The sequence below is a fragment of the Camelus bactrianus genome, chromosome 9, assembly GCF_048773025.1.
Source record: "Camelus bactrianus isolate YW-2024 breed Bactrian camel chromosome 9, ASM4877302v1, whole genome shotgun sequence".
In the NCBI taxonomy this organism is placed as follows: domain Eukaryota; kingdom Metazoa; phylum Chordata; class Mammalia; order Artiodactyla; family Camelidae; genus Camelus; species Camelus bactrianus.
The window spans coordinates 12949403-12962919 of record NC_133547.1 but is presented as its reverse complement, the minus strand read 5'-3'; the positions used below and the strand labels follow the sequence as shown (position 1 = coordinate 12962919).

The window sequence follows — 13517 nt, the reverse complement described above, 5'->3', positions numbered from 1 at the left end:
GAAAGGCCTGCAGAGAGTCTCGGGTTGGCAATTAAATGCCCCAGCCCAGATGATATACTGGTTCCGTTCACAACTCATTGGCCAAAACAAATCCCAGAGCCCACCAACCACAGTGGGGCTAAGGAGGGCGATCCCGCTGTAAGTGGTGGGGAGAGAAGGGCGACCCCGGGGGGCCAGGAAGCGTGAGGGGAGGCAGGGCACTCGGAGAACACCACCTTGCCTCTGTGGGAGGCATCCGCGTTGCTCCAGAGGTCAGGAGCCAGAGCTGAGACTAGGTGGACGTCGCTCTCCTGGACCCTGGCCTCGCCTGGGAGGGTAGATGGGGTCAGTGGGCTCTTTGGCCCCAAAGGGTAGAATCCGACCAAGACCCTTACACGAGAGCTCCTGAGGCTAGACCCCGCGTGTTGCCTGCAGGTGATGACCAACGGCTGGGAGACGGTGGACATGACCCTGCGGCGGAACGGGCTCGGCCAGCTGGGCTTCCACGTGAAGTACGACGGCACCGTGGCCGAGGTGGAGGACTACGGGTTTGCCTGGCAGGCTGGCCTCCGGCAGGGCAGCCGGCTGGTGGAGATCTGCAAGGTGGCCGTGGTCACGCTGACCCACGACCAGATGATCGACCTGCTGCGAACCTCCGTCACTGTCAAGGTGGTCATCATCCCGCCTTTTGAGGACGGCACGCCCAGGAGGTAAGGCCATCTGCCCTGGCTGGGGCTGGGTGGGGGTTGGCAGCTTCCCGAGGGCTGGCACTTGAGGCCCTTCCTTGGCAGAAAGAGTGACAGTGGTGACGGGGTCTTCACTGTGGGCCAGTCGTGGGCCCCAGTCTCCAAGCAGCCCTATGAGGCCGGCACCCTCCTTAGCCCAGGCTCCTAGCCAGCACACCCGTCCTAGGGCACACTGCACCTTGTTCATTCATTCAGCACATGCTTACTGTGCAGAGTGCTCAGGACTTGACAGCAAACAAAAGTGCCTGTTCTCCTGGAGTTTGTGTCCTGAGGGAAGGACAGGCAGTAATTAAATACTTGCATGATACAGGATCAGCCAGTGACAAGGTCTGCAGCGTGGCGAGGGCGTGGCTTATGGGTGGTCAGGGAAGGCTCCAGGGCGGAGGCCACCATGTGGGTTTCTGGGCAAGCAGAGAACAAGCCAGGGCAGAGTCTCCAAAGTGCCAGTGTGTGTGGCGCTTTCCCGCAGCACAGTGAGGCCAGTGTGGCTGGAGCAGAGTGAGCGGGATGAGAGGTGGAAGAAAGGGACAGAGGGGACAGGGCAGACGGGGGTGCCTTTCTGGACATGGTAACGAGCTTGGGTTTTGTTCACTGGGAAGGCAGTGCAGGGTTTGTTTCTTTTCATTTTGTTTAGTTTACTTTTTTTAATGGAATATTTCAAACACATTAAAAGTATACTGAGCCAAGCCCCTGTTTCAGCATTTATCATATGGTGTTTTGTTTCTGTTTTTAAATCCATACTTCCCCACCTTGGATTATTTGGAACAATCCCACTCCTTGGAATGTACCCCTACCCAGTCAGGACCTTTAAAAAGTTATTATTACACTTAAAAAATTTAATAGTAAGTTGGTATCAACTATCTATTCTGTCTTTAGCTTTCTGTTGTATCAGAGAGATATTTTTAAAAGACAGTTGTTTTGTTTATCAAGCTCCTCCTGTGGCATTTGGTTGATGTATCACTTCAGGTTCTTCTGTAAGTTTCTCCACCAGCTTATTTTTTTCTTATAGTTGATTTTGGGAGGAAACCAGGTCACTGGTCCTTTAGAGCCTCCCACTTCCTGGATTTAGCTGCTCACATCCCCCTGGTGTCCTTTAACCTGTTCTTCCAGCGCGCGAATTTCCCATAAACCGAGGTTTGGCATAGAAGCTTGATCAGACTCTGGGATTCTGGTTAAATTCTTTTGGTAACAACTCTTCCCAGGTGTGCACCCACCAGGAGACATCTCGTGTCTGATCGTTCTGTGCGAGTGAAACTGAGGGCAGTCAGAGGGTTCGGATGGTGGCAGCGTGACCTGTCACCATACATTTGCCCTCAACTCTCAGCAGCCATTTCTGATCATTGCCTAGATCCCCTGTGTCATTACAGGTCACCTTGAAGTGACGGTCTCAGTTCTGTCATTCCTTCATTTGTTGGCTGGAGGTCTTCTAAAAAGAACTTTCCTTCAGCAACTATTGGGTTCTTCTGAGGTGTGATTTATACAGGGAAGGCAGGCTAGATGCAGTTTTTAGAATAATGGGTTGGTACCCTGGCAGCCTCCACAGGTGCCCAGAGACAGTGATTCTAGAATCACTACATTCCAAGCACTGGAAACTCAGCTGCACAGAGGAAGGTCAAGGCCTGGGCCCTCACGGAGCTGATGAATAAATCGGGAGAGACAAACAGTAAAGGAGTAAGCAGATAAGATGGTTCATACGGCAAAAGGGGAAGCAGCCGAGCATAGTGGGAAGGCGGGCTGCAGAGTGAGTTTACCTGTGTTTGAATCCAAGCTGCTCCTCCTACTGTGACCCTGGGCAAGTGGCCTCACCGCCCTGTGCTGCAGTTTCCTCATTTGTAAAATAGGGATGATAATAGATCCTTTCCCCGGAGGAGGTTGGGAGGTCCGAGGAGATGAGGCTTGTGGAGCACATAGCACAGCACTGGCCTGTAGGAGGCACCAGCCCTCTGAAGACCCCAGCTCTGAAGTACGGGTGTGAGGAAAATAAAGCATGTGACCTGACGTTGGACCGGGTGGTCAGGAAAGGCCTGAAGGTGAGAAAGAACCAGAAGAAGGGCTTTGTAGGGAGGGAGGAGCCATCACAAATGTGAGGACAGAGGCCCTCAGTTGGTTGACAGACTAGAAAGAGGGTAGTGTGGCTGGAGCAGAGTGAGCCAAGAAGGGGGCACGAGATGAAACACTGAGTGCTTCTACACATGACCTCGCTGGGCTGGTATGGTCCCCACTTTACAGAGGAGAAAACTGATGCCCAGAGTGGACCAGTCACCTGTGCACAGTCGTGGAGCTACTGAGAGCAGAGCAAAGCTCAGTCCAGGTTTCCCAACTCCATATACCCTGCTGCCTCTAAAAGCTGTTGCGAGCTGTGGGCTTGGGAGTTCTGGTTGAGCCATCCCCACTTTCCTGAGTCCTGTTTGCTCTGAACTTGGTGGGGAACAGTTCTGGGCAGGCTTAACCCTGCTGCAGCCAAAGGCTTGGCCACCCCCACCCAGGTCTTTCAGCCTCAGGTCTCCAGTCAGGCCCCAGGCGTCCCCTTCTCCCAGCCCTCTCTTGAGGCTTCCTCCACCCCTGCACGGAGCCAAGGCGCAGCCACACCTGCTCTGAGCTCTGCAGGGGCAAGTCAAGCTGAGGTAACACCCAGGCGAGCTCCCGGCAGAGCCCGCCGCCCCGCTCCACACTCAACAGGCCCGCACACCATAAGCCAGGCCACCTGTTGAGTGACTCGAAAACTTGGGAGTGCCAGAGACCACAAAGGTTTCCTCATACCTGCAGGTAGGGACCAGCTGAAGAGAAAGGAAACGTCTGCGGGCTCCCTTCTCTGGCTTTGGGGAGACGAGGCCAGGGAGGGTGTGACCAGACGGACGGGCTCCGAGCCCTGCCCTATTTAGAAGAAAAACTATCACCCTGCTGCCTTTACAAGGTGGCCACCGAAACAGGATCTCCTGTTTGCAGGAGCGGGTGTGGGTTGGGACTTGCGTGGGCTTTGTTGCTCTCCAGGCGCAGTGGTGTCTGGCTGGCCTCACTTGCAGATCTGATAGCCCCGGCCCTGGGCTCCCCGCAGCCTCTCGCTGCAGCCCTGGTCTCCTGGCCTAAGTGTCACAATAAGCCCTGAGGGGAAGCATGCTGGGATGAGCAGAGGTGTTCCGCCTGCCGCCAGCCAGGCTCTGCACAGCGTGTCTCAACTCCGTGCCTTTTGGGCACTGAGTAGAGTACAGAGGATCATCTCTGTACCCCCAGGCCACGAGGCTGGGGTTCTCAAGTGAGCGCTGCCCTGCTGGGCCAGGCCAGGTAGCCAGGAGGGCACCCCAGAGCCCCTGAGGAGGTGTGTCGTCATGCCCTCGCGTGCTTGCACAGGCCCAGGAGGAATGTTCTCAATCTCACTGCCCCTGTCACTGCCTGATCCTGGATGCCTTTGTCCCCTTCAGTTGGACTCAAGACATCTGATGGAAGCAGGGTGCTGGAAATTCCTTCCTGAGGAGGGAAATCAAAACCCCACAAGTGAGTGAGTAGGAGAGATAAGAAAGGAGTCCCCACGGCCCCCAGAAACTAGGCTGTCGGGGCTCAAGGACACGGAGGCAGGAGGAAAAGTGGTCTGCGAACCAGGGGCGTCCACCCTCAGACCGCTCCCGCATGCGGCTGAGAGGTTGCAAAGGGAGTATTTAGTAAAGCCTTATTGGCCAAGCAAAAGACTAGAAGAAACCTAAATATCCAACTGTAGGGGACCAGCTGAGTAGACCCCAGGTCATCCATGTGATGGAATAGTCATTGATTGTTTAAAGAAAATGCAGTGGGTCTGTGCTGAGAGGGCCTGATAAGAAATATTGTTAATTGGGAAGGAAAAAAAAAAAAAAAACTCAAGATGGGATCTGGGATTAAGTGTAGTAGTCTTTTTATTTCTATTTTAAGTCATATTTACTTATCTACATGAGATATTTTTGTAAGAATATATGAAAGCTTGGAAGCTGTGGGTGCTTCTGGTGAGTGTAACCGGGGAGCAGAGATAGGGGACAGGGATGCCCTTTTATACCATGTCAGTGTATAAAAACAATTCAGAAATGAAATCAGTGCAATGGGCTTCTTAAGCTTCTTGTGTCAGAATCGTCCCTGGCAGCTCAGTAAAATGCCACTTCCTAGGTCCCACCTCCAGGAGGACTCTGAGTCAGATGAGCCAAGATGGGGCACAGGAATCCGTGTTCTTTCCTGAGTGCCCAGGGTGATTTTGATGCTGGTAGTTCTCAGACGGCCGGGAAGGAATTTGTTCCCAAGCCCCTAGGTGGGTGTGATTGGACTTCAGAAAGCGGAAGTGGGAATGGCAGGTGGACTGTCCACGGACCTGGTGGAGAAGGTTACGGCAGCAGCCCTTATTCATGAGGCGCTTGGCCTGCACCAGCCTTTCTATTAATGCTCAGAGGATGCTCACCACCACTCCAGCTTACAGGTTTGGAAACAGAGGCCCTGAGAAGGAAATTCCTCCCAAGACCACACAGGCCATTCGTGGCAGAGCTGGGCTCTGAACTGGCCCTCTGGCCCAGGAGCCCTGGCTCTCCATCACTATGCTGCCTTCAGGGTGATTGCGTAACATTTCCTTCTTTGAGATCATGCCCAGGGGCTACTGGCCAAAGGTGAAGCTGTGAGTAACTGGAATAGAAGTCAGGGACCCAAGAAATCTACCACCACCTCCCAAACCATTGTTCACTGGGCCAGTGGTTAAAGCTGTGGGCTTTTGAGTCAGCTTACTATCTCTGAATGCAGTTTCTGCCTCTTACTGGCTGTGACCTTGGACAGCTTAACTTCTCTGTGCCTCAGTTTACTTCTGTCTTCAGTGTGATGTACTGATCAGAACTCTGGTTACCAGCAACAGAGGTGAAGCAAAAGGGGGACTTTATTTTCATATGCATCTGATAAGACCAGGAGATAGGGCAAGGCTCGAGTGTGACTGTATGCAGGGACTCGGGCATCTGCATCAGGAATCTCTTTCCCCTGTCTCCTTTTCTGCGTGGCTGTCATTCTCAAACCATCTCCCACTTTGTGGGAACAAAAATGACCTGTCCCTCCTTACAGCTCCGGCTTAGGTCTCCCCAGCCCAGCAGCCCAAGTAAAATAGATCTTTCCCCTGGTGGCTCCAAAGTTAATACTCACTGTCTCTGATTGGCCCAGCTTGGGGCACATGACAGCCCTGTGTCAGTCATTGTGTCCAGAGGGAGAGGAGTTTCTGATTGGCAGACCTGGGTCACATGCTCACACCTGGAGCCAAGAAATGGAGCCAGCCCCACCCAGAGCACACAGACCTGTTCCCAGAAGAAGTGGGGGGTAGAAGCTGGGCAGGCAGGAGCAGCAGGCGTGTGCTGCCTGGGGCCACAGTGGTATCCCCTCCACCTCCACTGGGCTTGGCATAGCCGTGGGTTCTTTTAGACGTTTGTACATTGTCATTCCTCACCTGGTACCTGGTGAGGCATGGGCACCTGCTAATCCAGATAGACTGCTGGAATGTCAGCTCTGACCTAGTGCAGCTGAGGGGCCCAGGTGCCAGAGCACATCCTCAGGTCACCTTATGACGACTCCTTAAGCAGCATGACCTGGGCCCACAGCCTCCCAGCTGCCGAGTCTTTTACCGGGTGGCCCTAAAAGTGCCTCAGGGGACTCAGGAGAACCGGAGAGGATCGGCTCATTGTAGGCACGCGAGCTTCCAGGCCGTGGGCTCCTCCAGTCTCAGCTCCCACAGCTGCTGGGAGGTGGGTTCTGTGAGCACGGCCCCCTCCCGTGCTCGCTGCAGCCGCGGTGGAGATGCCAGCCTAGCCTGCAGGCCTCCCCGCCTTGAGCCGGGAATGCCGCGGTACATGTGCCAGCCTGGTCTGGGGGGAGTCGCGGGCAATTCTGCATCTATTTCAAGGTTCTGGATTTCATGGCTTTTTTTTTTTTTTTAACCACACTGCAAAGTAGGTCACCTGCTCCTCTTCCAGCTGCCTTTGAGCTTCTTTGGAACAAGGCAGATACTATCCTCTGATTCTGAGGGCATCCGCCTTTCTGGCCCCAAGTACAGCCAAGAGGGGCTGAGCCAGTCCATGGAGGACACTGGCCGACTTGAGGCCTGGGTCAGGGAGAAGGGAGAGGAGGGGTGGGGGGGGAGGGGTGCTGGGGGGAGGGGAGGTAGAGAGCGCGAAGCAGTCAGAGCCCCTGTGTTGGGCCTTGTCCGGGCTGAGGTGCTAAGTTTCAGACCAAGTTGAAGGGTACCTACTTGGCCTTTAAAAGAGGCCGTCTCAGCTCAGGTTGGGCCCGGAAAGACCAGCCCCACGTCTCCCCCAGGCAGCTGGCCTGTGCACTGGTGGCCGGGGCCTCTCTGAGTAACCAAGTTTTTCCTTCCCAGGGGGTGGCTGGAGACCTATGACATGAATACCTCGGAGCCCAAGACGGAGCCGGAGAGCATGGCCCCGGGGGGCCGGCCCCCCTACCGCAGCAATGCTCCGTGGCAGTGGAGCGGGCCCTCATCCCACAACTCCCTGCCAGCCTCCAAGTGGGCTGCTCCCACCACCCCCGGCCACGCCCAGTCCCTGAGCCGGCCCCCGAAGCAGACCCCCATGGTCCCCTTCCGGGAGTCCCAGCCGCTGCACAGCAAGAGGTAAGGCCCCTCCGAGGGGCACCACCCGGCCCCCACCTCCTTCCTGTCTGCAGCCGCCCTTTCCCCTTTTCTCTCTCCCCCTTCTGTCCAGTGTCTTCCTCTCCTTAGTCTTTCTCCTTCCCTTCTTGTCCTTATGCCTCCCTCCTTCCCTCCCTCCCTCCCTTTAATATCCCTCCTGAGTGAGGGCATGGTGCTGGGGAGCTCAGTGTCTGAGGCTGGAAATCCACCATACCACATATGATTAAAACTATATATTTTTTAAGAGGTCAAGGGACCAATAAGTGCAAAATTTACAACAGTGATTACTTTTGAGAGAATGTAGAGGGGAAGGAGAGGAACACACCAGCGGATACATATTTCTCCTGTTCTAGCTTGTGGGTTGGTGGTAGCTTCGGGAGGATTGTTTTATTATAATGATGTATACTTTACAGATAAATGCTTTTGATTATATTGTATATTAGAAGGTAAAGAAAAATTTCTAAGAAGTGAAGGAATCCAGCTTGCAGAGGGGCGTCTTGTCCCAGGCATGGCCGAGAATGGTCGGTGGCCCAATCGGGCCCTATCAGGCCACAGAACCCGAGGGGCAGGTGTGGCCACAGTGGGAGGGAAGCAAAGGGTATCCTGCCCACCCCCACCCCTGCTCCCGGCCCACTGCTCTCTCTCCATCCCCATGGAAGGATGTCAGATGAAGCAGAGGTGGTGTGGTTGGCCCAAGGGAAGGGTCTGGCTGTCCCTGCTCTGTGGGGCAGGGGTGTCCTCCTCGCCCATCCCCACCTCCTTCTTCCTTCTTGTCTCTCTTCCAGGCCTGTCAGCTTCCCAGAAACCCCTTACACAGCATCACCAGCAGGGGCCGACAAAGTCCCTCCCTACCGACAGCCTTCTGGGAGCTTCTCCACCCCCGGCTCGGCCACCTACGCAAGATACAAGCCATCCCCGGAAAGGTTAGGGTCTCTTCACTCTTTTCAGTTAAGGAATCTGGTAAAAGGTGGAATCTTTCTTCTTCAGCAAATACACTTACCCTGCAAGTGTATTTGCTTTTGTGTGGGGCTTCTGGATCCCTGAAGGTCATCACAGGACCTCCAGGAGGATGGGCTGTGTCTAAGATTTAGGGCCAAGCTGGCCTGGGCAGGACTTGCTGTTGCCTTTCTTTGCCACAGTATTTCTGTTGTGGTTTTCTCAACACCTGATTGACTTGTCTGAGCAAGAGCATGTACCTTCCGGCTCAGCGATTCACCTAACTCCTATGGTGCTCCCCAAGAGCAGGCCACCAGCCTTGCCCAGTTTTCATGGCCTTTTAGTCTTCAGTCCTGTCCCCTTGGATCCTTCGTCAGTCTGGCAGCATGAGGGACCTTCCCAACTCCTCCATGGCTCCCCAGTGCCCTCAGGATAAACGCACACTCTCTAGCTTGCTCTCCAGTTGCTTGCAGCCCCCGTGCCCTATAGCCTTCCTCCTCTGGGTTCCCTGCCATGGGCTTCATCCTGGATGTCTGCCCACAGCCCCCCTGCAGTCCATCCCTTCAACCCCCTGAGCATCTCTGCCCCCACCCCCTCCTCCTTAACCCAGTGCCCTGCCCCTGCCACGTCCTTGAGCCCCCATCCTCTGGCCCACCTCCTCTGGTCCACTTTCCACTCAGTAGCCAGGGGGATCTTTGTATATCTGCACATGTCTTTCCCCTGCTCCAAACTCTCCCACATGTCCCATAGTCCTCAGGACACAACATCCATGTCTCACTGTGGTCACCAGGGACCCACTCACTTCCCCAGCCTTGTGCAAGGCCACACATCAGCCGCCCTGGCCACTTCTGATTTCCTAGGTAGGCTGTCTGTGCATTTCAGAATTCTCCTCATGTTCTTCCCTCTGCCTGGAAATTCTTCACACTCTTCACTGCACGCACTCCTCACTGCCCCTCACCATTCCGCCAACTCGAGCACGGATGCTCCTCCTCCAGGAAGCCTTCCCTGTACCTCACCCCATGCTAGATGACGTGCTGCCCCTCTACCTTTCACTTCCCTTTGTGTTTCCTGATCATGCTCTCCATTCTGTTAGCCCCGCTAAGTGTGTATGTGTGTGTACACATGTGTGCATGTACACTGATGCATGCGTGCATGAACGAACCTGCTCTCCGAGATACACCACCTTCCCAGGTCGTCTTTGTGTGACCATCACACAGCTCAAGGTCTGGCACACGGTAGATCCTTGGTACATATTTGATGAAAGGATGGAGCGAGCAAGTGAGTGAGTGTGTTTAAATAGTGCGCCTCAGAATCACCTGGAGGGAGGGCTTGTTAAAATATAGATTCCTGGGCCTCACCCTCAAGTTTCCAGCTTGGTAGGTGTTGGGTAGAGTGTGCGATACCAAGGCTGCTGGTCCAGGGAACACACTTCGAGAGCCGCTGCACTAAACCAGTGTTTGATTCCAAGCCTCTGTTGTAAAAGTGGGGGAAACGCACACGCTCTTCCATCTTCTAGTAACCACTACTCAGCTTTCATCAGCAGAGGATTCTAAGTGCTTTCTGTGTGCTGGCTGCCAGGAGAAATATTTGAGATACTCACTCACTCCAGGGGCTCCTGTTGTCAGTGCTGCTGTGATGGAGAGAGGATAGAAACGATGTGCACACTGATGTGAGAGCTCTGATAGACTCAGGCCTTGGAGGAGAGAGCTCAGCCCAGCCCCAAGTCTGGGCTGGCTGCCTGGAGGAGGTGACAGTTGAACAGATCTTTGAGAGATTAGTAGGAGTTTGCCACATAGAAAGGGGAGAAAGTAATTTCAGAATGGAGGCCACAGACATGAGTAAGCAGAATGGAGTGGGACATAGGAGGAATGGAGAAGAGTCTGCGGTGTGGGGGTACCTGGGTGGCAATAATGGCTGAGGCTGGAAGTGGCAGTTGGCAGGGAGCAATTAGCCAGGAACAGAGGTGGAGGGGATGATAGTACTCCAGGGAGCTCTTTTTTTTTTTTCCAAATTCTGATGTCCCCATCCTTTTATTATTATTTTTAATCTCTTTATTTGAAATAATTATAGACTCACAGGAAGTTAAAGAAGAAATGTAAAGGCAGCTCCAGTGACCCCTTCACCCAGCCCTCTCCAAATGTCAGCATCTTGTGTAACTGATACAGCGTCAAAGCGCGACATTGACATTGGTACAATCCATAGTGCTTATTCAGAATGCACCAGTTACGTGTGTGTGTGTCTGTCTGTCTGTCTGTCTGTCTGTGTCTGTGTGTGTAGCTCTATGCAGTTTTGTCCACAGTTAAGTCACTCAGCTGTACCATCACCACCAAACTCCTTCCTCCTGCTTCTCCATAGCCATACCCACCCCATCCCCCATCCCTGACTTCTGGCAACCATTTTTTTGTTCTGCATCTCTTACTTCATGAATGTTTTATAAAAGGAATCATACAGTATATCTTCTGTTGCTGAGTCGTATTCCATGGTGTGGCAGTACCATAGTTCATAGAACCATTCATCCATTGAAGGATATTTGGGTAGTTTCTGAGTGTGGACTATTATAGATTTTCATGCTCTGAACATTCATCAAAAGTTTTCATTTCTCTGGGATAAGTGCCCAAGAACACAGTTGCTGGTCAAGATATGGAACAGCCTAAATGTCTGTTGACAGATGAATGGATAAAGGAAATGTGGTGTACATACACAATGGAATATTATTCAGCCATAAAAAGAGGAAATCCTGCCATTGGGACAACGTGGATGAACCTCACAGGCATTATGCTAAGTGAAATACATCAGACAGAGGAAGACAAATACTGCATAGTATCAGTTATATGCAGAATAGGGGAAAAAGTCAAATTCAAAGAAACAGAGAGAGTGGTTGCCTGGGGGTGGGGGATGGGGAGAGATGTTGTTCAAAGGGCACCAACTTTGGCTTACAAGATGAACATGTTCTGAGGATTTAATGTACAGCATGGTAGCTGTAGTTAATACTTCTGTATTATACACTTAAAATCTGCTAAGAGAGTAGATCTTAAGCATTCTCACCTTAAAAAAAAACAATAACAATGTGAGATATTAGATGTGCTCACTTGCTTGGGGTGATCATTACACAATGTACACGTATATCAAATCATTGCCTTGTACACGTTAAATATATTCCAATTTTATTTGTCAGTTACACCTCAGTAAAGCTGGGGGTGTGGGAGGGAGACGTTTCTAAGAGTGCCACTTATTCAGCAAGCTGAGAGCGTTATCTCAGAGGAGTGTGCTGACCATTCTGTAGTGCTGTAGAAAAGTGTTTTAAAAAAAAAAAGAATACAGTTGCTTATTGTGTGGTAAGTCCACTTTTAGTTTTAAAAAGAACTACCAAACTATTTTCCAGAGTGGTTGTACTGTTGTGATCCCCACTGGCCAGGTCTGAGGGCTCCAGTGTCTCCACACCCTCACCGCTCTGCTGTCTTCACTGTTTTTCATTTCAGCCGCTTTCATAGGTGTGTGTGATGCTGTCTCGTTGTGGTTCACTTGTCTTTGTCTGATGGATTGTGATGCTGTTGAACATCTTTGTTTTTCAGTGTTCATACATTCCAGGTACAAGATCTTTGTCAGCCTTGTGATTTGCACATATTTTCTCCCAGTCATTAGTTTGTCTTTTCATATTCTTAACAGGGTTTTTCACAAAACAAAAGTTTTTAACTTTGATGAGATCCAAATTATTGGGGTTTTTTTCCTTTTATGGATCATGCTTTTGATGTTAAAATCTGAGAACTCTTTGCCTATTCTTGGATCCTAAAAGATTTTCTTTTTTTTTTTTTTCTAGAAGTTTTCTTTTTTTTTTAAAGCACACTAAGCACCGTATTTAACTTTGTTTTGTTTTGTTTATTTATCTAATTTTTTTGGCCTGGGAGGTTATTAAGTTTACTTATTTATTTTCAGAGGAGGTGCCACAGATTGAACCCAGGACCTTGTGCATGCTAAGCATAAGCTCTACCACTTGAGCTACACCCTCTCCCGAAATTTTCATTATTTTTGTTTTACATTTAAGTCCCTGATCCATTTTTAGGTATTTTTTTACAGCTAATTTTTGCATAAGGTGAAAGGGTTTAGATTGAGGTTCCCTTTTTTTGCCTCCCAATGTCCAGCACCATTTATTGAAAAGGCTCTCCCTTCTCCACTGGATTGCTTTTGCTGCTTAAAACAGAAATTCATTGGAAGGGGAAATTAATTGGGCACATCCGTGTGGGTCTATTTCTTTCTGTGTTCTCTAGACTGTTCCATGGAGCTGTATGCATGCGCTCAGTGAGTGTTCCCAGCAACTCCATGAGGTGTGGGTAATGTGTCCCATTTTACAAAGAGAGAGAAGAAAACTGAGGCTCAACCTGGTGAATCCACTTGTCTTGGGTCGCTCTTCCAGGAACCCAAGGCTATGTGATTCCAGGGGACTGACCATGACCCAGAGCTGTCCTGCCTGCCCACAGGCCTCCAAGCTCATCCCCAAATCAGGGTCAACATGCATGGTCCCTGCTGGAGTCCCTGCCCCACAGTGACACTTGATGGCTGTGATTTCGTGTTTCAGGCTCTCTGGCGTTGACAAATGAACAACTCTCACTTTTTCCTTGCATTCTGGTTCTTCCCAGCCTGACCCTCTCTTCCCAGGGCTGCAGTGGAGTCTGATTCCACTCTCTGTGGCCCAGGTTTCAGCATTTTTTACCTCTGTCACCAACTGGGTTCCAAGTTTTGCCAAACATTCCTGGCACACCTCAGCCCCCAAACCGCCCGAAGTGTCTTTTATAACAGGTCACCAGCCTACAGTAAGAGGCCCAGGAGCAGGTGGAGCCGCCCCAGTGGCCTGTGGCCTCGGCTCCTTGCCCTTTTTCCTACTCATAGTTGTCCCTTGACATCCCGGAGCCTATGTGACCCAACCTAGATATCCCAGCCTAGCCACGGACATTTCCGCCCTCAGCACTCCCATCTCCTGCCGTCTTCTCCAGAGGGCCTGCAACTTGCTGCGTTCATCAAGCTTTTAGCAGTGCAGAGGCCTTCATGGACAAAACCTGCCCCGTGGCCCATCTCAGACATACTGAGTAAACACAAGAGGGCCAGATGGCCTATCCCCTGTCTGCCATATGAGTGTGGGCAAAGACTTCACTCCTCAGCACCTCAGTTTGCTCACTTGTGAAACATCTGTCTCTGAGCAGCGTTGAGAACATTCACGGAGGGAAGCCCTCAAG

General features: G+C 51.7%; 1 protein-coding gene across 5 annotated transcripts in view; it reads left to right on the top strand.

Annotated features, from left to right (window-relative positions):
• Positions 1 to 13517, top strand: part of SIPA1L3 (signal induced proliferation associated 1 like 3) — a 214824-nt gene that overhangs the window by 153657 nt on the left and 47650 nt on the right. For all 5 annotated transcript variants that reach the window (XR_012509042.1, XM_074369753.1, XM_074369754.1 and 2 more), the window contains exons 10-12: positions 415 to 689; positions 7084 to 7335; positions 8139 to 8276. Coding sequence is in view for 4 of the 5 variants with exons in the window: in XM_074369753.1 (XP_074225854.1) it covers positions 415 to 689; positions 7084 to 7335; positions 8139 to 8276 (665 nt within the window). In the remaining variant the exon portion in view is untranslated. The remainder of the gene's footprint in view (positions 1 to 414; positions 690 to 7083; positions 7336 to 8138; positions 8277 to 13517) is intronic.